General features: G+C 40.1%; 1 protein-coding gene across 2 annotated transcripts in view; it reads right to left on the minus strand.

The window, feature by feature from the left end:
• Positions 1 to 5,828: 5,828 nt before the first annotated feature.
• The window catches only part of ntm (neurotrimin), a 110,561-nt gene continuing 92,005 nt past the window's right edge, over positions 5,829 to 24,384 (minus strand). Inside the window, exons 4-9 of one of the 2 annotated variants that reach the window (XM_078286549.1) lie at positions 12,651 to 12,779; positions 10,835 to 10,955; positions 10,324 to 10,475; positions 9,668 to 9,703; positions 6,655 to 6,732; positions 6,198 to 6,298 (exon numbers count right to left, since the gene is read on the minus strand). In XM_078286549.1, the coding sequence (XP_078142675.1) occupies positions 6,198 to 6,298; positions 6,655 to 6,732; positions 9,668 to 9,703; positions 10,324 to 10,475; positions 10,835 to 10,955; positions 12,651 to 12,779 (617 nt within the window). Of the gene's footprint in view, positions 6,299 to 6,654; positions 6,733 to 9,667; positions 9,704 to 10,323; positions 10,476 to 10,834; positions 10,956 to 12,650; positions 12,780 to 24,384 lie in introns of both variants that reach the window. The other variant, XM_078286548.1, reaches the window with a different exon arrangement.

A 24,384-nucleotide genomic window follows, 5' to 3' on the forward strand; every position in this document is an offset into this window, starting at 1 on the left:
ATGACGACAGTTTCAGCGTCACCCCAAAAATGTTGGGACCTCTTTATTCTGATGTCAGTCATCTTTTTCCACCAAGTTTTCAAACAAGTTCTCAACTGCTGGAAGGTAGAGCATGTGTCATCAAGCAGTTGGATAGAGAGTCATAGTTGGATTAAGGTGTTTACATGTCTAAAATGCCCTTCAATAATGCAACTAAAATCAGAATACTCCACGTCTTAATGTGATTCTGCTTACTCCGACTATTCGGGTTAAGGTAATCAGAAAAAGCTGTTTACATGGCAATTTCTTATTCAGACTATTGTCTTAATCGGGTTAATATTGGATTGTTGCTGTCCATGTAAACATAGTCACTGAGAGGAAAGACTGGACAATAAGGAGGCGATGACCAATATTTGGCTCTGTAAATGCAGGACAGCATGGGATGAAATGCAACCAAGCTACAAAAAAAACAGTCCTAGCAAAAAATGAGATAGTAGTGTGCACACTCCAAAAAAAAATTGATTCAAACCACATGGCATTAAGATACAACATTTTATTATTGTCAGTCTTAAATATGAGCACACACTTGTCATAAAGAAAATACATATGAACCAACAATCGTTTACATTGCAGGGAGTCAAATAGTATTATTTCCCCCCTTCCACTTTGGAACAATCCAATATCAAGAGAGCCCTGTGAACTTGTAGCTAGGCAAAGGGCAGAATTCACGCTAATCATCCAAAAAAAAAAGAAGAAAAATTTCAACAGATCATGAGACTACTTCATGCGTCTGCTATGATAAACCCCTGGCAGTTGAGACAAAGGTTTGATTTCTCATGTCTAACTCAAGTTCACATCCAAAATAATATCTTCCACACTCCAATGCATATCGAACAAATGTCACAAAACACCTAAAATCAATAGTACTATAGGGTAGGTGCAATACAAGCTTAGTCATTTTTCTTAAATGAATGGGTTAAAACTTTCTTGCCTTTGCATGTCTGGAGACAAAGAACAAACAAATCTTTTGAAACTTTTATTGAATCTACCCATAGCATTTTTTCCCTCCCAACTTAGCCCATGTTTGCTTGGCTAGACAGAGAATGAGTCCAGCAATCCCTATGCAATCTTCAAATAGACAATGGGATTGGTCATATCAACACAAATATGCAATGCTGCAGCCAAAATATAAGCTTTCATAGGCTGTGATTCAGAGTTAGCCGACTGGAGTGAGAGGGAAAAGAAAAGTCATGTGTGTTCAGGCTTGTTCGCTGTAGGTTCTCAGCTGTAAACTTTGGTGGCGGATCAGAAATATTTCAGTAATCCATTTCCAAAATTTTCTCCTTGGGTTGCTAGGTTTTATCATTAAAAATTTGTGTTGAATGGTATTTTCAGCGAGTCTTCTGCATCCCTTTTAAAAGGCAAATGCCTTTCATTCCAAGAAATGTGGTGGGTTTGGAACATTTGCAATTGCCCTAATAAGACTTTTTTTAATGCCGTGAAAAAATGCAACTGCAGAAGGATGGCCTACTGTTTTTATGTGAGATGATCAATTATATTCCATTATGGAAGTTGTCTATTTCACTATAATGAAACTATTTCATTAAATAAGCATGTCTGCACCAGCAATCGGTCGCATGCATGAGCGCATAGAGGGGAAAACAGTTGACTTTCAATTTTTAACTCTGTTTTTATTTTACCCTTGGAGGGATCTTTTGCCTAAGCAAAAGTTGTATTGTATTCTCAGGCGTTGAACTGGAAAACTCTTGTCAAACTGGGTGAGATTGATTCCTTTATAGCAAACAATGGAGGATATGAGTCCAGATAACAGCAGGACAATAGGTAGACAAACTGAAAGCTTATTTGAGTTTTCTCAACTGAATGAGCCATAGATTGCCAAATAGATCTATTGTGCAACACAAAACATCATAATATCCCATTAAATTGTATGTCATTGTGTTTGTTCAACTGCTCTACAACCAGCTTTCTCCAACCTTGAGGCTACCACTGCCCATAATGCATCGAGAGCACTAGCAGTAAGTAATACAAAAGACCTCAGGTCAAAGAAAAAATCCAAACTGAGCCTTTAAGAAGCAGCCCTCGCAGTTTTTCTCCACATGCCTCCTTCTTAAAAGTGTTGTGGAACAGTACAGATTCAAGGAAACGAAGACGTGACTTTCCCTTTAGCTGCAGTCTTAAACCAAACCCAGAAAAGGGGAAAATGTGATGTAGTGGGATTCCAACAGTCACTTGATATGTCCATCTCCATTGAAATGGCAGAAGAACTAGTCTACTAGTCCTTTGACCCAACACTGTGCTACTTCTCCAGCTCTGTGCTTCAGAGCCTATATAACAACATATTTTGCCTAGGACTATAGATCTCCCCTAAGGTGATAGTATTCCTCTTTAACAGCCTACTGAAGATAAGTCTGATGTGTGAATATTGAAGCGCACAGTTTCGGTGTGAAGTCTCCGCTGTTCAGTGCAGACGTAACTCTGAATCGCAGCCATAGTGACCATATGGCGTTTCTATTTTTAGGTGGACTTACAGAGTCAGCCATACAACCACCTCCTTATTTCTGACTGAATTTGAAACAAATAATGCCCCTCAATAAAATTCATTTTTATTTCATCTTCAAAGAAATACATGCTATATTTTGACAGCAGCCACATTGGTTTGTACAAATCCCTTTCCCTTCCAAAGGTAATCCCTTTAATCAAAGTCAAGCATTTATGGGCTTGTCCTCAGTAATGGTGTGCTTGGCTCATGAAAATCAACTGTGTTGCATTTGATATGTGACATTAAAACCAACACAAATATCACAATTATTTAGGAGAAAACAATAAAATGCAAACATTCAGCTGTCTGCACCGTCCTTTAAGAAATCTGCGGAGTAGCAATATTCGTCATAGCCGTACTCCTAGAGAAACCATACCAACAGCGGTGTGGTTTCTCTGAACATGCCTTGCTTAACATTGTCATTACAGTACACACACATGTGCATCCATAACCAGATCTAAAGATTATTTTAAGGTGGTAATTGCTGTGCAGTTAGGTAATTGGGCAAATTGCTGAACAACTGCTCAGAGGTAGTAAAAAAATAAATGACCCAGTTTTTACAATGTGTGCTTGGCTGTTCTACAAAAGAAATTTAGGCAGAAATATACAATAAATTGTCTTACCAAGGTAGAATCTGTGGCTTGTGTGTGTGTATGTGTGTGTAGTGCTATTGGTTAGAAAATGAGCATAATTCCTTAATTGGTCCATATTTATAGGCAAACTGTTCAGTCAATTCAGGGCGTTTTCACACTTGGTTCCTTTTCAACCTTTCAAGTGAACTCAAAGCAGTGAGACTGTGATTGTTTGTGCATATTTACAGCAGCCACTCCCGGCACACTTTCACCCCTCTGAAGTGATCCCAACACAGACCTCCTTGGGAGGTGAGCTGACTCGAGTTCAGTCTAGTTTTGAGCCCACTTTGCAGGGCGCCGGATTTGTGCAACGCCAATTGCCGCGTCATTTCATTTTCGGGGCATTGCTCCGAGATCCCGTTTTATTAAGCAAATGAAAGCGTAACTCCTAAAAAGGTGCTAAATCTGGTGTCAAAATTGCTGCAAAAAATAGATGTGTGATCAGTAGCGCCATCCTTCAAGACGGGACGGAATAATTACCATGTCATTTTCACACATCGTTCTGCTGGAGATGAATAATGGTCTGCGGCGTCTGTCTTTGTCTCATTGTCTTACGTGTGAAAGCAAACCATGATTAGCCTGTCAGATTCAGCTTACGATTACCCTAATCAATTTCAATAATGGTCCTATCTGTTTCATGCCTTTTGATTTTGATATTGGCTCCTTTTCACATCAAGGAGCACACACCTTGTTATCCAAAACAGCCAGAAAGGGGGGCCGAGTTCAAAAGGAAAACTGGATGACGGCCTAGGACCTCATCAGAGCCGAGGCGAGCCGGGAAAAGATCCGAATTTTCTTTTAGGAGTGAGAGGGGGAAACGTGAACGTGAGCAGAACCGACTTCACTCTTTCTTGCTCTTCTTTTCACGTCCGCTTAAAGTGGACTGAGTGCACTTCATTTAAAAATAACCACATGTGAAAACACACTCAATCGGAGCTGTAAGATCATAAGAACCGCATCATTGCTCCCCACCACTAAACACACACACACACACACACAACCCTTTTTTTCTTTTTAAATACATTGTTCCTGTTTGATGTTATGTTGTAATGAAAGCCCACAAATGCTGCCGGGCTGCACAGAATCCATTGATGTTCTCGGCACAGCTCTCATAGTGGCCAGCAGTCAATAGATGGCTGTTTCAAGTGCATCGACAAAGGCGGACAGCAATGCATTCTGTAAGCGATGCATGATGTCTTAAAAATACGCTCTCTTATTGTGTAGTCCACATTGAAAACCAGTAGCCTATATCAAATCTTTTTTTTGTTGTTGTTATCACTCAGCTGTTTTCCGCTGCTAAGGGGAACCTGAGTGTGGGGTGACAGTGGGTAGAAATCGCTTGCCAACAAAAAAAATATGTGAAAAAGATACATTTACTGGCTTTAATTCTACCGCCGTGTTGTGAGAGGTTGCTGATTATTGCAGAAAGTCTTTGATGATGATGCTATATAGATACTAGATCTTCATTATGCTGCTTCTCAAAATGCCAGTGGTACTTCTGCATTGGATACTTCTTTATCCATAATAAAATGCAAAGAGTGATTTTTGTGGACATCATTGTTCTGATTTTCTTAGGCTGTATTCTCATATTTCCGGTCATGTGTGATCATGTAAGTTCATATCTAAAGTGAAAAGAGCAGTTGTAGGCTGTTTGCTCGGACCTGTTGTTACTCCAGGTCCCTCTGGCCAATCAGATGGCTCACATACAGTTGGCCTGCGGTTCCATTATCTTCAATAAGAGCTGAAAATGTCATCTTCCGATTAGCATTTTGCAGTCGTTATCGCATACAGTTTTGGTTTAAAGGTATCCATTATTTTAGATATTTTCCACAGTACCCTCGCTCATATTAAAACAAAACATTATTACACCCTTGGTATGCTGTTTCAGTCAAAAGACACTACTATGAAAAATTAATGTGCATTACTTTATGTCTTTGTTATCTGTTTGGTGCTGAGACTGGAAAACAGAAGTCCTTTGAAAGTACTGCGTAGTAGAAACTGTTTCAGTCTTTGGGTTACTGGTGTCTAAATGCATGCGGAAAGTGTTTGTTTTTGTTAACGTGATCTAACTGAACGGTCTCTAACCCACCAGTGCCGGTTTGGTTAAACAGGAACATTTTCTGAAATAACTGCTTTAGTGTATAAACGGCATGTGTGAAAAAAAATAGTACTTAAAAAGTTCGCAACAGCATTAATAAATTTGCATTACTTAAGTGTGATGTTGACTCCACACGGGTGGAAGAGTCTTTCCCTCCATCTGTAACTACTTAATTATAACATTATTATTCTTCACACCATTCATTTTGTGTACAACTGTACTGGTAAAAAAAAACAACAACAACAAAGAAATAAAACTAGGATATTTGCCTAAATAATTACAACTTTGTGTTTTCCCTTCTCAAAAATGTGTTAAAACTAAAAAAAAAAGAAAAAAAAAAGAAAAAAAGATTAGCATACAACTGAAAATATATCACTATAATGCTGAGAAAAAAACATATTTGAAGGTCAAAAACAATTTCTGCTTTCAACAACCGCATTGAATCATAATTATTATACATAAAAATATGATAATTCCAGGCTTTCAGCCTCAGGGTAACCTAAGTCCTTCTGCTTCACTGTCTCCATTTGACTTTGAGGTATTTAACATTCACCTCTCATACTTGCTGTAAATTTGACTTTTCCTGGAGTTGAGATGAATATGCAATGCAGTTAAAGATTAAGACAAATCAATCTGAATAAGAGACATCACATTTAGAAAGACATAAAAAGAGACAATCCAGAATAATATAATTTAGAGAGAAAAATATCCAACATAACTCAAATCAAATGTGAAACACTTGTTACATCCATGAAATCTAAAAATCAACAGAAACGTTTGTTACGTACTTTAGTGGGTCAACATCATTATGCAGTAGGATACCTCATGCACTCTGTGCATCAGTTTATGGTTCCAGTTGAAAAAAAAAAAAATAACACGCACACACACACACACACACACAAAACACTCGGTTCAAATCCATTCCTCTTCAAAATCTTAGCAGAAACGGCAGAAGCACTATGAAGAGGAGACAGGTGTGTGAGTGCATTCCCATTGCGCCGCCGCTCCCGTCTTGAACTGCTCTCGGTCCTGACAGAAGGAAAGAAGAGGGAAGAAAAAAACAAAACACCTGGATAAGTTTCACCATTCAAGATAGGTTTTTCCCTTCTTGTTACTTCTACCAGAGGAAAGTTATTATGTGAGCTTCTGATCTGCAGATAACAAATAATTCACTGCCCTAATACCTTCCCAGCACAACACAGAATATGTGAATTTGTGCTTACTGGAAGACAGCAGTGCAGAACCTTTTTTTTTTTATGAAAGACTACTTCACGCTGTATTTTCTACATGTATGAGTAGTGTTAACATCTAGAAATAAGTGCTGATTACGGTCCTTATTTACAATTAGTTCAGAATTAGATGGCGAGACTTTATTCATCACAAACCTGCCTGTATTGCATAGGTGTCAGAAGTTGCCTTTTCGAGAAGAGATGAGGTCACATCTAAAAGAGATGTTGACCCCTCTAAAAGAGAGGTTATATGACAGAGAGTTTACATGGCAGCGTGTATTTCACCAGTCTTCACTACTGACCCGCTGCTTCTGCCGCTGTGACGCAAAAAGCGCTGCTGCCTTAAAGCTCATTAAGTGCATTTGCAGCGGGACTTCGACTTTGGTGGAATCAAATATTATTGGTTACCTGTAATGACTGTTATTGAATCTTTGGTTGGATGTATTCAGCTAGCCGTCTAGCAGCACCGTGTGATGGAAAATCAGATTTAGTTTTTAGCGAGCTAGGTTAGATCAAACTTTGCGAGCTTGTTAAATGTGACCAGTCTTGTTTGATGACATTAGCTAGATAGGCATGACTGTATCATGGCATCATGGCTATGGAGTACCTCAGGGTTCTATCCTAGGTCCTATTTTGTTTTCATTCTTTATGTCGCTAATATAATTTGTTGGCATAATGTTGTTTTCCATGCTTACGATACACAGCCATATTTGTCTGTATCTGTAAATGACTGTAGACATATTTCTTAGCTGGAGAAATCATTACTAAACTGTCCTTTTGGGTTAGTGAGGATCTGAATCACTACCTCAGATTTAGTTGAAGACAGTTTTGATACATCTAACGCATAATACCTGCAGGCTGGGTAAGCCACATATTCTGAATACTTGGTTTTACAGGCAGATATGGCTGAATACTGATGTGCAAGGATGAGAGGATTGTATTTTTGAATGATAATGTCAGGTGAGAGCAGAAAAAACAATGGAGTCCTGAAGCAACCACTGCTGAACACCATAAATGCCTAATATAACAGAGACAGTTCTATCAGTGAGGTAGGAGACTAACAATATTTTGTCCTGCCAATAGCACCTACTGAGTTTTTCAGGCAGACAATCAAAATGACATGGTTTGCCGCATCAAATGCTGCACTCCGGTTTAAAAGGATTAAAACTGAACATTCCTCAGCATCTATCTCTGAAAGAAGGTCATTCTGTCTTAAACAAGGGCGTTCTTAGTACCATGGAGTGCTCTGGAAACTCATTGAATTTTCTCAAATTATGTTTTGATTCACAAGCTTGCTTTGGTCAGTGTTACCTGGGAATTCTTCCAAACCCCTCTCAGTCGTTTTATTACCAATCTCAATGGCTCTTGGCAAATCGATTCAAATACCTAATGCTTTCTCACAAGTTGATTTTGGTGAATATACATGCAGGTTTGACTATAGTATTTACAGTGTGATCACACAGCTTTTAGATCAAGAATGTATTTTTTCCGTGTATCTTCATTTCTACCACACCAATTCAATGAGAAGTAACACCCAAACACTAACTACACTTGCATATTAAATGAATTTCGATCAAGGACCTTTGTCAGATCCAGGTTACTTCTAATTGATTGTACTCTCTTATTTCTATGTTAATCTCTACCACACCAATTCAAAATGGACTGAGAACCTTTCAGGACCAGGAGCCTGCAGAAATCCTTTTACATGAAGAGTCACTATTATGGTTCTAAACTGGATAAAATACGGTTTCATCTGATAAATTTGGCCTTTTAAGTTCACCTGATTATTATTCACCAAACTACAAGGTTGGCACATTAAAATACAAAAGGGAGATACATACTTTAACTTATTTTCACTCAATTTAACGAACAACAATCTGAGCAATAATGCCTGCGACAACTGTGGTAAAATATGCTACAGTGCATTTCAGGATGGTTTTGGATGGAGCTTGCAAGAGTTACGCAAAGACCTGTTCACTCATTTAGTATGTGCTATTGCCAGGAATCTACAAGTAAATACAAGTGTTTTTAGTTTTATATTGCAATAACTAAAGCACATTATATTTTCATCATGTGCTTTTCTGGGTTGGGGGAAATTCCATCTAAATAAATGTATTGTTGAAGGATTGAGGACAAAAGTTAACTTTTTACTTTGAAGCTCGTAATACAATGACTACCAATTTCCCTCGGATTTCTGTGAGTTCACCACAGTTTCCTTTGGGGCATCTATCCAATTACCCTGCCACAGTAGATTATCCCTAATCCTGCATATGGCTAATTAGAATAATGACGTTCACTCATAGTCAAAATCAAAGCCATTAATGTAATTCTGATGTGTTAATGGAGTCAGTTTTGCTTACAGGATACTACAATCGCCGGTCACAAGGACACATTAAATGACAAGCTGAGCAAGGTATTATATATAATTGCCCTTTATCTCTGCACCATCTTCATAACTCCACATTATTTAAGAGTCAGATTTAAAACTGAATACAGAACTAATCTGCAGTAGAAATCTACACTGCCAGTAATCACTAGTTGCAGAATCAGAGCAGATATAGCGAACATTGCTTACGATTGTTGGTTTTTTGCCATCACTCACTTTCACTATGGGGTGCATTGTTGAAATAGGATTACTAAAGGTGCAAACAATCACACACAAATGATAGTTAAAGATGATAAATACTTACATTGGAAAAGAGCATGCAAAAAGCAAAATGAGGCCATGCCACACAGACAGATGGTTAGGTTTGCGAAGGAGAAAAATGAAACATGGTTAGCAAAACAGAGGCTGCATTGACCATTTTCACAAAGATTCACATGGCAGTTATCTCTCCTCACCTAAGATGGTCCTTGTCAGACTAGCAATTTAACTCATCAATTTTATTAAACAGAATTAGAAGTTACTAACTTTTCCATAACGTTGCCATGCAGCCCAGTTTCTACCTGACGGTCTCATTTTGACAGGAAGGGCCCAGAAATGATTTGTCTATTCTTGTCAAATATAGTCGTAGCTCTCTGTCACCTCAGTAATGGCAGAGGTAGAACTCAAGTGACATCGGAGCCTAATTTTCAGTTTGTGAAAATGGCAATGTTCATCACGTGCTAGCATGCGGCAAAGTCTTTACAAACATGATAGTTGCAGCGCATGCTTGTGTAGAATACTAACCTTGCAATAGTGTTGAGCTAGTGGGTTCAATTACCTCTACACCAGAGGAACAAACGGAACAGAGCAACATATCGAAAACAAAACAGCAATACATCATTGACAACACTTATGAACAGCATGACAGTAGGCTGCTGAATGAATTTTTACATTGTTACATACTGGACAGCGATGACTTTTAATATTGACAAAATCCATTCATTTAAGTACAAATGGTATCAAAAGCTGAGCAGCTACAGTATTTTAATTCTGACTACATTTAAACAGAATGTTCCTGAAGTTAAAGTGATAATCTGCAAGATTCTTGCTTTTCTTGATTTTGGCAAAACCTTTGGTGATAAAAGGCCAAAGGTGTTGGTGGTCTTTGGTGTTTTGCACTTGTAGGCACTGGCCCAACATACTGTAATAATAAAGAACTTCTTCAATTTATTCCAAAGAGGAACCCCTTCATAAGCGTTACAAGTTATGAATTGAATCACTATTTTATGGTATCAAACACCAAAAGAGAGTAGCAAAATGGACATTTATTTATATGAAAAACTTGCGGATTATTACTTCAAATACTGAACCATACGCTCAGTAAATAACACAAAACTGTAGCATCTTAGTTGTATTTCCATCTCAGTAATCCAACAAATGTAACAGATTCATGTACTCACCATACAGGAGAAAACTTGTGTTTGAAGTCCCAAGTTTGTTGATGGCAACGCAGGTGTAGTTGCCATAATCTGCCTCAGAAACGTTAAAAAATGTCAGCTTGGAAAACGATCCAGATACTTCAATCTCCATGCCGTCAAAGCCATTGAAGATCCTGAAAGGAAAAAATGTACCTTGAATTTTACTTTTTTTTTTTTTTTCCCAAACAGTGATTACAACTAACCATTTAGCTTTAAAAATGTTACTAAAAGTATGTGTAGGTTTAAGTTCAATTACATATTTTGAAAACAACAAAAAATAATGATAATATAGTTGCAGTGTTCATATCAACAAATCATTGATGGAGCTATATACCTGTCTTCACTAACTGCATGTTTTTTGATCCACAAAATCATATTGTCTAAGTCAAGATGAGGGTTTTTGAGAGAGTACACACACACACACACACACACACACACACACGCACACACTCCTCCATTTGGCCACTTAAGATGCAAATGTAAAACCCATTACCTTCTGTCATCTTTATACCACTCAAAATCTGCCTCAGGCACAGCGTCCGCCTCGCACTCCAGCACTCCTCTCTGGCCCAGAGTCACTCCAACATCTCTGCCCTCTGACACACTTGGAGCGTCTACAAGCAAACAGCAACACAGAAGGGCACAGTGATCGGAGCTGCAGGCGGCATGAGTCAAGAGTATCATGACGGGGGTCACGGCATTTTCTCTTCTTTTTTTTTTAAACCAATTTGATTTATAGGTAGAAATCCACACCGAAATGGAACAAAAACTATGTGTTCTAGTATTTATTACATTGGAATTAAATGATCCTTGCTTTTCTACATGCAACGTGATATACTGCAGTATGGTATACATAGTTACACCAAAATGCCTAATAGTGGGGTGGTTAATCAATAATGTTATACTTTATTGATCCCTACAGGGAATATCTCTTTCTCTTCACCTCCTCCACAGGGAGGTCAAAGGTCAGGTTCAGCTACAGAGCAGCAGCCTTGGAGCAGGTAGGGATTCAGTGTCTTGCTCAAGGACACTTCAGCAGGGTGGGAGTTTGCCGACACAGGGGATTTGGATCCAGGACGGTCTCTCTAAGCGTTAGGCCACCCCGCCCTCTCAGGATGCAAAAGTGACAGATTTGACACAGAGGTGGTTTTATATGGACGCAAACAATTTGGGTATCACATTTTCTCCATGAGCATCAAGGCAGCTTTATTTTTTTTTGACTCGTGATGATTTCACCAGGAGCCAGCCTGGTCCAGCACGACCCCCTGCATCAGGCAACTCAAAAATTTAACACCAGTTCAAAAGAGCTGATTCTCTGAAAAAAGAATCCAGCGTTTGCTCTTGGCCTTGTGCTGTCAGAATTGATGATTCAATGTAAGTGATTTCTTAAGCGAGAAACTGGGTCATATCAAAGCCTGTAGCTTCAATACTGACCAACATGAATTGAAGTGTCCTATATTGTACATTTCTTGACTGACAGTGAAAAAGGTTGTAGGTGTTCTGTAGTAAATGTGTGAATATGAACAAAGTGAATGAATTGCTCAGGTTTTATTTTGATACCATCAATGTTCTTTCTCTGGAGCATAGAGCAGAAAAAAGTTGGTGCCATATTAAATAGATTTGAGCCATTTGGGCACAGCCGGCAAATTTAGGAATAAAACAACCATTCAGTCATCAGTCATGGGATCCAAAATCCTCACATTTTATTAATGTGCCTTGGCAAGTGGCCCATGTGTCATAAAAAAAAATTGAAATTGGTGACCATGCAGGCCAAATAGACCTGCCCAAAAATGAGAAAATCACAGACCTGATTGCATGTTATGTTGATACAAAGCTCTTGCCTGATCTGTTGCTGTACCATCGTTCTTTAAATCACATTATTTTTAATTAAAAGAAGCTCCAATCAAGTTCAGACTGAAAGCATCTTTCTGAATCTGAAATGATTCTGCGCTCCCTCCTCAACACTAGAAAGGCCAATTTGGGGGTCTAAGAGAAGGAATCGACAGTCCCAATAGAGAAGCACATGCTGAAGGAGAAATTACTGTTCAAGTTAATTCATGTTTATTATAGAGCCAGCACAACAACAACCAATTCCATTGCATGATTTTCAAAATCTAACAACACTGGGTTATACAGAAACTGGGCCTAGGAAAATCCATGGAGGGACATTTTGGAAGCTGAGATATTTAAATTCTTAAATTCAGCCTTTCTAGTGTTAAACATTTGGTAGCTTTGTGCGAACGGTGGCTGTTCGTCATGAATGTTTTGTTGGCTATTGTGCAATATTATATATTTAACAGTGAACTCACAGTTGACGGTGATGTCTACAGTCTGGACATCTGTGTCGATATCATTGACAGCTGTGCATTCATACGTCCCTGCTCTCTGTCTGGAGATAGCTGGGATTTCCAGGTACTCGTCGTCCGACGCCAGGTCCCCTGTGAAATAAATACACACAAAGTGGTCATTCTATGTAAAAAAAAATCAGTGACTTGTCAACGGTTGTGGCCTGAATTGTCATTTTCAGACGCCGTTTCCCTGTGTGAAGAAGTGAGGTTAACATTGGTGCACGGACTGTGCGTTCGTACAGAGGTGAAAATGATTATTAAAAAGGTTGCGGTCGATACAAACCTGTGGACAGTTGCTACAAATTAAAATTCATCAAGTCATTCAAATTCAAACTCAAATTCAAACACTCAATTATGCCATGCTCTCTATTAAATGTCTGTTTGTTATTCCACTTTTGGTGGGAGCAAAATTGACTGCTTTGAGCCTTGAGATTGCATTAATGATTATTCAACTACTTGGCAAAAAAAATAAAATAAAAAAGGAGAAACCCTTTTGTGTTTGGCATCAAACAAAGAGAAAAGTTCAGGGCTTAGGTCCTCTGCAATTTTGAGGAACGGAACATCTATGTTCAGCAGCAGCAGCGGATATGAAAGATTTATTATTAGAAAAAAAAATGTGTCAAAAATTATGTAAATAAATAGACTCGATATCAGGGCATGTACTCAATGCTGTCTGTTTCTCTGATACTTCTCTATTGTTTCCTTAAACACCTACGCAGAGCAGCCTTTGAGCCTGCTGACATTTTTCTGAGGTTGTTGCAAGGCTGGGTGATTATTGCTTTGTATGGCCCCCCACTCATTATCACTTGTCTGTCAGAACTTTCATATTTTCCTCTATGTGTTTGTTTGTTTTTTTGTCTCTCAAGCCTACAAGCACACTGGGGCTACATATCAGATAGGAGAATATGAAAGGGAAAATGCCAACCCCGGTACTTTTTCCTGTAACAATCTGACACGCTTGACAGAGACGCTTAATACAGCACTCAACGAAAAGTACAAAAGACATAATTGACTTCAAAACCTCCTCCCAAGATGTTGGGTAGGTGACAGTAATAAATTGCGCTTGGATTCACTTTGCTGGGCTTAGGCACAGTACCGAATTGCACCTGGGAACGTCGTTACGGAGAGGAGGCTTAGCCGACACGCTGATCACCTGACGGGGGGTATCAGGAGGACTCGCGTACGTGCGCGGGTTCCACTCTGTTCCCTTTCTATGTCTCTCCTGTTCCTTCTCTCCTTGGCTCCGTCTCGGAGGGGGCGGCTAAATTTTGCCAATAGAGACCGCAATGTCAGTTAAACGCACGTCTTTAAATCCTCCTCCGAGAGTTAAACGAGACAAGCCTGGCATCTGAATGCGCATTTTCAAAGCGTTCACGTTAAGTGTCAGTTTTTATGGCAGGTACGTTCGCATTAGCAGTAGAGGCGACTATTCTCAAGATTGACAAGGTGTTCATATGAAATCAATGTTGCTCCACGCTTAATGGCGCTCGTAAAAAAAAAGCTTGATAGTAAAACCGATGGATACTATGGACATCAGTCACGGGGAAGGCAGAACTGAGACTCTTCATGTAGCCGTCGCTTTGCTGTGGCCTTCCTCATCCTGTCTTGGTTTGCCAATCACCCAACTGTGCAAGCAAAGACACTGAAAGCAGTGTGCATCATCCCTGAGAGTGATGTCCAAAGAAAGAACTTCCTCTTTATGTGTATAAGAGAGAGAGAGAGATGGAGAGAGAAAACAAATGTTGGCTCAGCAAAAACAAAGAGTTCACAGGATGCTTCACTACCTGCTGCATAAGCACCGAGAAAAGACCCATGGCTACATTCGAGAACTCCTTACTGCAACTTTGAAGGTTCTTCCACTTATACGGGTAAGTAGAACACAGAACAACAAAACATACTGCAGCACGTCAATGAATATTTAGTGATTTGTTCGAGTTCCCTCCCGGGGAGTTAATAAAACGTGTTTTATTAACTCGACAATTGACAGGTCTTTTTACTTTCTCAGTCTTTCCATAAAGGGAGCTGCTGGGTCTGTGACCAAGTCATTACTGAGACAGTACAGTGTCCTGGCACTGTCATCAAAGTGACATGGAGGGACTTTGGGGGGGACCACACACAGAGGAGAGGACGGCAGGGAGAAGAAAGCGATGGGAGGCAGCAGGTCTCAGGAGAGGCAGGCAGAAGATAGCGTACCCTCCATGTCCCTGAAACGCCATTCTCGTGCCTTCCTCGCACTCAAGGGCAAGGACGAAAATGGGGTAGAAAATGGAGAGCGGGAGAAATAGATTTGTGTGCAGGGCAAGAGGAGCAACTTTGGAGGGAAAAAGACAGGAGAGCAGATGCTTGAGGGATAGAGGCATTTAAGGAGAAGGAGCAAGGGACTGCTATGAGGTAGGATTTAAATTAAATGAGGTGCATGGGTCCAAGAAGGGGAAGAGAAAGCAGTAGAAGTAGAATGGCAGATAGGAGCTGTTAACATATATAAAAAAAAAGAAAAGAAAACCATAACAAAAGAGCGAGTGGGAGTGTAAGTGGAGATGTGGCTGCTGCTACCAATGTTGTCTTGAGGGAATGGCACTCGGAGTGAAATGTGTTCAAGAAGAAGCGACGGGGCTTTTGTTACCCAGACAAATATGGAGAAAGAAGACTTATTTAACAGATGCCCGAGAAGATGACAAAAGCAGGTTCAGGTCGATTTCAAGGTAAACAAACACGCAGTGCAGATCGTGTCCTAAACTGTGCCTGTGTGGCAGTCGCTGCGAGAGGTAAATATGTAGATAGTTATTTTTCCACTGATTATCGGCCCTGGGCATATGGAATTTCATAATGTGCCAATCCAGCTTTGATGTATCATCCTCTTTGAAGAAAATAAACATAAAAGGGGTGAGCAAAAAAAGGAAACACAGAAATACTGTAGCTTGGGGTTCTATTACCTCAATGTAATGAGGCGGCCTTTCTTCTATTGAAGAGGTTTGCCAGCGAAGAGAATCTGTTGTGACAGTATCACTTTGATTTGACCCGTCAATAGCATGCATATTTTTGAGCCTACAAAGCACTATGAATACCATGACTGTTACTAATCTGTTAGGCCACAGATCCTTTGTGTTTCAGTGATACTATAGGAGAGTAGGCTAGGTGATTTAAGGCTGTGCAGAATCTAGCCAATGTTGAAGCGCCACCCTTCTGTCGCGACTACTGTGTGCTCTACAAAAAAGACTCATGCTGCAGGAGTGCGCTCCCATTGATTCTTAGGCATCCCATTCTACTCTGTTAAAAGAAATTGTTAACAATTTCAATTAACAGACTCAATTCAATAAACTGAGAGGGCTCTACAATTCACTGAAGATTTCATTGTGAAATGTGACATTAAATCCAGGCTAGGCTGAACATCAGAACAGATTGAAAAGGCTTTTGAACAACCACTACAAAAACCTTGTTTTTCTAGTGGTTGTTCAAAAGGAAATACAACCTTGACATGAAGCCATGCACTTCCCCAACACACGTTTATTTTTTCACGATAATGCTAATCATTATTTAGTTAGCGAAAGTTATTATTTCAGTGTTTAACAATCCACTTATAGCCATGTCCATTTAATTTACTAGATGCATTTAAAATAATAATATATCTTTATAGTTATCATTACTTGTTTGCATATGGGTCTCCCCATTCACTGGGTGTAATGCCACTGTGCAGCCTGTATTCTAACAGGTGGCCACCACAGATCCTCTGACTGTACAAAACATTAGGAACACATTCTCTTACCAGGAAATACACTGACCATGTGAATCCATACCTTACAGATTTCCTCAATTAAATCCATTTGAGTCATGCAGAGGAGATGTACAGTAGATGTAAGAGAGGTGTCAGGTTAACCCTCATCCTACCAACATATTTAACATACAAGGACTACCGACTGGGGTCCCTGGGGACCCCAAGAATAAACTACTGTAAGAAACAACCATCATAGCAAAATGTTAACTTATTTATTCTCAAAACATTATTAGTTATGTAATTAATGTCATCTGAGGGTTAGTGATACTTTAAATTAGGACCCATGGCAAACATGAACTCAATAAATAGTTCCATCTATTAAAACTGCATAAGCGGAATTGGGTGCTTTTGACTGGGGTCCCCCAGGACCCCAATACATTGGTATTTTTAAAAATCACTAATTAAAATAGAAACAGAAAACAATGATATGAAGTCATTAGGAACAAATTGATTGACAAAGTCATGAAAAATTGGAATGATAGAATAAAGCACCTGTGAGATATGACAAAAAGTATACCTCTGGGGTCTGCGGGTACCCCAGTCGGTAGGATGAGGGTTAAAGAAAGATTTTCTAGCTCTGTGACAACACTAATTGTCCAAAAAGGGAGTGCAACTCAATATTGGGAAGGTGTTCCTAACATTTGGACTATTTCAACCTCTGATTATGTGTTGCCACTTGTCTAAAAACACTTTTGAGTCCTCCTCCCAATGGAAATGATTGCTCTCACAACTGTGTACAAATGCAACAACTTCTACTTCTGCTATCTACTACTGGCACCTGCAAATGGAGAATAAGTTTCCTACAAAATGTGAATCAGCTAGACTTGTAAATTGTACACATTTTAATCCAAAGCAAAATAATTCATGTCAAATGTATGACATTTTAATGTGTGACATAAATGTAAATTTCACTTTGATTCAGGCAATTTGCAGTATTTTCTGATTTACAGTTTATAAGTTATTATGGAAACAGGCATTTGATTTTCAGAACCTGATAAAACTCACCATCGCTGACACCCAAATCAAAACACGAGACACGGTATCACAGTATTTAAGTAACAGCTTCATTACAAACAGTTTTTTCACCTTCCAGTCAACCGTCCGCTAAACACATAGCCACGTTGAAAACAACCCATCAACCACATCTGACTCCATCGACTCCAATTTCAAACGAATCTTTCCGGGCAACCGAGCCGGTGTAATTCTGGAAAACTTTTATTGCTCCGAGGCCAAATTCAATCACGTACGCGTTCATTTTGGCTGCCTTAATGCACCGGGGCGTCGGCTGGCGGCCTGGGCTTGACAAACTTTGCAGTCAGGCTCTGTGGTCTGTGGGAGATACCGAGGATCACTTCTGATCCGCCACAAGCCCCTAAAGCCATCTATCTATCAAGGTGAGGGGGAGCTGGGTCAGGGCTGTGCGAGAGCCCCGGCCTGAGCCTGGAATATCATCAATCCTAACACAGCCACATGCACACACACACACACACACACACACAGAGGCTGGATCTTTATTTATTTAATTTGTTCTTTTTGCCACCCTGGAGTGCTTGCAATAGCCGGGCCCACACTGAATGGCCCCAGGCTGGAGGAGAGTTGCTCTGGAGCTGGGAGACGCCGCAACAGAAGTTTGGACTACAGCAAGTACTGGGGCATTTTCTGCTCGGCTATGCTGCGCTATCTGTGAGAGCGGGGGAGAGGGAGAGGGAGAGGGAGAGGGCTGCACGGTGTGGCTGGCCACGTTATTACCCAGTTTCCCTATCGGCCCCCTCCATCGAATGTTACAGATGAGACTGATAGACGAGGTAACTGGCAAATGGATAGCTGGGATGCCGCACGTCGAAAAACGCACCAGTTATGAGAAAAATAAACTAGTGAATCACTGTTGTGCTTTATCCCGCGTGAAGAAAATCAAAACGACAGCTTTTCAAGCTAAAGCCGGTCCATTTACATTTTCATCCCACACTAAACTAAAAGCATCATAAACGTCTCCGAATTGTAGTTTTGTTTTGGTTTTGGGAAAAAAAAAAAGATCTTTCCCGTGAATTTCAATGTAGTGTCTCAGATGTGGATTTATTTTTAACATAAATAAAGCAGCCAGTCAGTGTGTCCATTTTGATCATGAAGAGCACTGGGATGAGAAAAGAATGAAGAATGCCTTTCAATGAGGCTGCAGCTCTGAAAATGCATTGTTTTACATAAAGATTCTCTATCAGTCTAGTGTTATGCTAAAAACTCACATGGTAAGTGAGTTTCTGTGTGCAGCCACCTGCCACACACATACACACACACACACACACACACGCTTCCTCAGCGATCTCGCGGTACGCAGGGGCACAGCAGAGATCAGAGTTTCCGATCTGTTGTAAAGCGTTGTTTTCAGGCCTTTGCTTTATTAGAAAGTGCGCCATGAAGAGACATGAAAGATGCGAGATGCGATTGATGTGCACCCTAGGGAAAGTCACCGAGACACCTTTCATAATTGCAGCTTTCAATTATCCAGTATTTAGTCCACATTTATCAAGAATCCTGAAATATCAAATAACCTCATATGACTGTGCCATACTGTCCCTCATCCTGTTTATAAAATGGGAAGACCACCGGTATACAACTGTTTGCCTTCTCCAGAAAAAGCATTGGAGATTAATTATAACCTGGACACCTTGATAATCCACCAGGAAAGACCATATCAGTGATTTTTCCAGCTTAGGGAATTTTTGCTGCCAAAATGTCCTGCTGTTTTAAAAGAATTTGATAGGCCTGAGAGGTCTGATTTATTTACCAGAGGTCCATTTCAGTATGCAATATTATGGTGATTACTAGTGCTTTAGCAGGCAAGTTAAGACAAGTGTCTGCATATTCATGACCGTTCAACGGGGGAGAGACGGTGCATGATCCGCGTGATTTGACTGTTTGCAATCAAAGGTGGAGTGAGAGTACTACTGCAGCAAATGCAGAGAGCGCCGACAGTGTATGAGGAAACATGGCATCTGGCATCTGGCACTGCTGCCTCTGTAATCCTTTTCTCATGACCATGTGGAGTTGTGAGAGCAGAGTTGTTGCCTGGAAATAAAGATCAGCACAGTCAGTTTGGTTGATCAGATCCAACCGTTTAAGCCGGGAGTTATTGGAAATAAAAGACCATGTTCCAGCCGATCACAGCTGCATATTTCACTGAGAAATTCCATAAAATAAATAAGCAAATGAAAGAATACAAAATCATTATTTTCAACAAATATCGCATGCATATGGTCAAGCAAATTATCTAATGAAAGTTATATATGTGTTATTTGCTGAACAATGTTTGAATGCACACAATAAGCACCAATGCATTAAATATGGAAGGTAGAAGTAAAAAATGATAAAGATAACACAAAGTAGTCCAGTGTCATCCAGGCTGGCAGAGTCAGTATCATCTTTTAAATCACTTCTAAATCACTTCACTTGTAAATAAATTCTTAAAATTATCATAATTTTTTATAACTTTTATTCATTTTCATCCTTGTTGCCTATCCCTATGTCTGGGTCTATTTATTTTGCCTTTTTATTTCATTTTATTTTTAATGTATTACTGTTTTACCTCATTAATATTTGTTTTATTGATTGTTATCATTATTGATTAGTATTAGTTACACAGGAATTTTGGACTGTGGATGACTCAGCTACCTCAATCTCCTACTTAACAAAAATGTCTTTATTGGCAATTATATTGGATAGCAGAGGAGGAATAACTCTGTTGTCATCGTCAGAAGCAGAAAGTTAAGGCAGCTATGAATCCAGCTGTTGGATTCAGTTAATGGAAATTCACAGCAGTGGCTCCTTGAAATAGTTGAGTGGGTGAGTCCCTCGCCTCCGGAGCCACATGTTTGCCCCCACTGGCCTCCAATTCAGTTCTACCAGACCTGTCTCTCCTCTCTCTGCCTCACTATTTTACTACTCTGTGCGCAAAGAATAAAAATTACAAAAGGGTTGAGCGGACGGCTCACTCTCCAAAAAAAAAAAAAAAAAAAATCCTGTTTATAGGTGCAATTGTCCAAGCGCAGCTCATAATCATATTGAAATGGGATTAACAGCCAGTGTCACTTTCATAGGCTATTGATTGGGCTGTTCAAGAGAAAAAACAATTAGGCAGAATGTTACCTTCTTATCCTCTCAGCTGGAACACCAGCGCACTGACCGTTTTAACTTCCAGTTACACTGCCATTTAATTGCCATTGTAAATTTATCGCTTTCACTATTTGAAAACAAATCCAGTGCATTAAGGTGGTAACTGTTAATGTAGGTAAATTGAAATCTAGGTAAACGGATAATGGGCTGTTTAAGATAAAAGCACTTGGTGAGATGCATTTCTGTTGTATTTCCCTCACACTATTCAGGTGCCAAAGTCTTTCTTGTCATTACATTTCTACGTGATTTTTTTTTAAATTCCCATCCAACCCACATTATTATAATGAATTTGCATGCAGATCATGAAGAAAATGAAGAAGATTTGATGTTCATTTGTAAAACGCTGGAAATACTACTGCCAACAGGGAAACAGAAAGAAAGAGGCAGTGAGAGCAGCAGGACACTCAGATCATTCATGAGGTCCTTCCAAACCATTTTGCTCAATCTGAGGAAAAAAGTCAAAACGAAATTTATCCAGTTAGGCCACCATCTGGGCAGCTTGAAATCCAACTATGTAGCACAGAAGCAAACAAGCATTTCCTATCTAGATGTGCATATCAAAGAAACAAGCAACACCAACTTCGGCAAAACAGCATTACTTCTGGACAGATATAAATGGGATATTTTGTATGTATTCAGAAGAAGGGACCGGGGGTACTAGTGCCAGGTAGTGTTTGCAAGCAAATGCCAAGGTAGTTTGCCAGTGTAGATAGATGGCCATTGGAGACCATCAGATCAAGCCTTGGATATTGATCATTCACGGACCGGGGAAGTTTTGAGGGATACACAGCTGGAGATGGATGAGTTGTGATGTGTGTTTTGTTGCAGACTATAAAAATATGTGCCTTGCTGCCCACGGGTATACAAGGCAACTTTCAAACCTTCCTCTTTTTTTGTAACCATAAACCAACATGATGAAGAGACAATTTGGTAATATTAAAATAGCAGAGAATTTGATAAGACTATTAGCATTAGCTGATAGCTCCCTACTATTAGCTGAAGTGCCTGAAGTGATATAACTTGATAATAAGCTAATTCTAAAACATTTGTTTGCAAAGTGTTTATTTTTTAGGGAGCAAATATACTGATTATACATGTGTAGAAACTAGTTATAAACTATCAATATAAATTCGAAGCTATAAATTCTATATATGTTTAATGAAAAGTTAAAAAAGTTTATACTTAAGTGTAGACCTTAGTGTAGACTAAATTTCTAAACAAAATGTAACTTTGTAAAAAAAACGCATTTTCTAAAAAAAAACAAAACAAAAAAAAAAACACTATAACTGGGAGTCTTTGTGGCCCAGTCTAACATGGCACTACTGGTCATCTAACTGGTCATCTATCTATCAGTGGGGCAACTCAAAGGCTGAGGGAGTACACCCCAAAAGAAAAGCAAGAAAAGCAGAAAAGCAGAGCACCTCCGACAGACTGCAACCTCCTGCAGTGGAGGAAAGGTGCTGGTCACCTTAGGCCTGCACCTTGCCAGTACAGAATTTCTCTCCTTGACGAAGAATGTGATGTTGTGTTCAGCATGTCCCCAGCAAAATATCAACATGGAAGTATTTATTACTGCTCGGTCAGTGTGCTGCATCCAGTGTCCTATACCATCATCATGTGACAGGACCAGGCCTGAATGATCCAGAGGTTCCTGGCCGGGGCGCAGCGGCAGCGGCCGTGCTAATTATTTGGTCGATAATCACTAGCGAGTCTTTTGATCCTCTGTTCCAAACACAAGCTCTTCGCTGTTAACACCGTGTCCCGGATCAAAAACAAGAACAAAACCTCTGGTATGCACACAAAGACCAAAGCACCTCACTGATTACATCATTGTCAGACACCAGTATCGGGGATATATCTGCATCATGGGAGCTATGACAAGCAAGGGGATGGACAGATTACCAAATGACCACAGCCAATATCAGAGTATTGGTTTTCTGAAAGCTAGAGAGCAGACAAAGCGGGTGCAGTGTGAGCTATGACGCCTTCAGTGTGAGTGGTGGGTTTTACAGTATGTGCACCCACATAAAGCACCAGGCGAAAATTCTCACAATGTATATCACCACCCTTCAAGGAGTCAGTGGTCCCGAGTCTATTCCTATGGCTCTATCTCTTATTCAAGCTATTCTTGCAGCTGCCGTGTGAGCATACAGCAGAATGCCCCGGCTGTTAACATCCCTATAACATAAGTCCATTTTCTCCATCTTCCAGTTGCAGCATTTGCGCCTGTACCACACCAACTACCTTAAAGGCAGCCTTTCATGTGATTATTACATCCATCCAGACACCCAGAGCGGGATCAAACAGGCCTCATCACCATTTGACAGTCACGTCAGACACTGGGAATCAACAAAATACTTCACCTTTAAACCAAAGTAGTAGTCGATAGTCGGTAGTCTGTTTGTACATGCTTCTGTATGGTATTATACAGACACTACAGCCACCAAAGTCCTTTCATATAAAATGTCAACACCTTTTGAAAGAGACTTGACAGTACTGTGTACCACCCTCAGTTATTATAAAGTGAATGAACAGAGTCTTTGTGTGTGTGAGAGAGCGTGTAGGTGTGTTTGCACTTATAGCACATATGCTGGCCCTGCTCTACTCATGCAATTTAGTGTGGATTAGTGATAGCACATATTTCAAAGATTGTGTGTGTGTGTGTGTGTACACACCGGGTGCTAGACAATGTAGCACTAATGGCAGTAATTACAGACAATGACATATTTAGAGTAATTCCTGCACTGGCTACTACTATGTATTACAGGGGTCTCTAATCATGTGCCATAGAGGGCTGCGAGTAAGGTTTTCATTCCAACCAAAGTCTACACCAGGTGATTTCACTGATTGGTTCTTTCTCTCTGGGTGAAGGTGTGTTAATCAGTGAAATCACCAGGTGTCGACTTTGGCTGAAATGAAAACCTGCAGACTCTCAGCCCGCCATGGCACATGATTGGAGACGACTGGTGCATTATGTACATGCTTTACTTATGTGTGCTCCCATTTAAACCTGGTTCAAAATCCAAAGTAAAACAAGACATTTGGGAATGCAAAACTAACACTTATAAATACTAACCCTGTTCCCTGAAAGGTGAGAAACAAACAAAATGCATGGCTTTGAGTGCATAGGTCATGCACCCATGTGACCCTGTGCTGAAGACCTTTCCATCATGCTTGTAAGGCCCAGGAAAGTTTTGCACGCCCACACACTGGAATCGGTGGCGTACTAATGACAGTGTGTGGGCTCATTTCCTCAGTTCTAGACTGCTCTTCACTGAGCCCAACTTGGGCTGTTGGAGGGGCCAGACAGTGGTCCCCCACTGGTCAGGGGTCTATCCCAGGCTGAGATAGGAAAGCACACAAATAGCTGGTGTTTGTGAGTAGAAAGCCTGTCTTTGGACCAGAAAGGTGTGCGCTGTGCACAGGGTACAGGACATGTAGCTATAAGACCCCAACAGAGGGGTTGAGGGCATTGCTAGGTCAAAAGCCAAGGCACACTTTGTGCTTTAGGCACACAGGGAATATTGGGGTATAAAATGACTTTAGAGCTGTCTGGAGCAAATTTTGTGCCGGTGGAGTGAACTAACAGTGCATGGGGAAAATACATAACCAGGGGATGTGTCTGTGATGACTTCCCATCAACACCCACGTGCCATACCCTACAGCAGACAAGTACAACTTGAGCATGGAAAAGGAGGATGCTTGATTCAAGAGCGCCTGTAGGAAAGAGAATTTCCCACAAAGGAAGACTGGAAG

This window comes from Centroberyx gerrardi, chromosome 11 (assembly GCF_048128805.1).
Source record: "Centroberyx gerrardi isolate f3 chromosome 11, fCenGer3.hap1.cur.20231027, whole genome shotgun sequence".
Classification (NCBI taxonomy): domain Eukaryota; kingdom Metazoa; phylum Chordata; class Actinopteri; order Beryciformes; family Berycidae; genus Centroberyx; species Centroberyx gerrardi.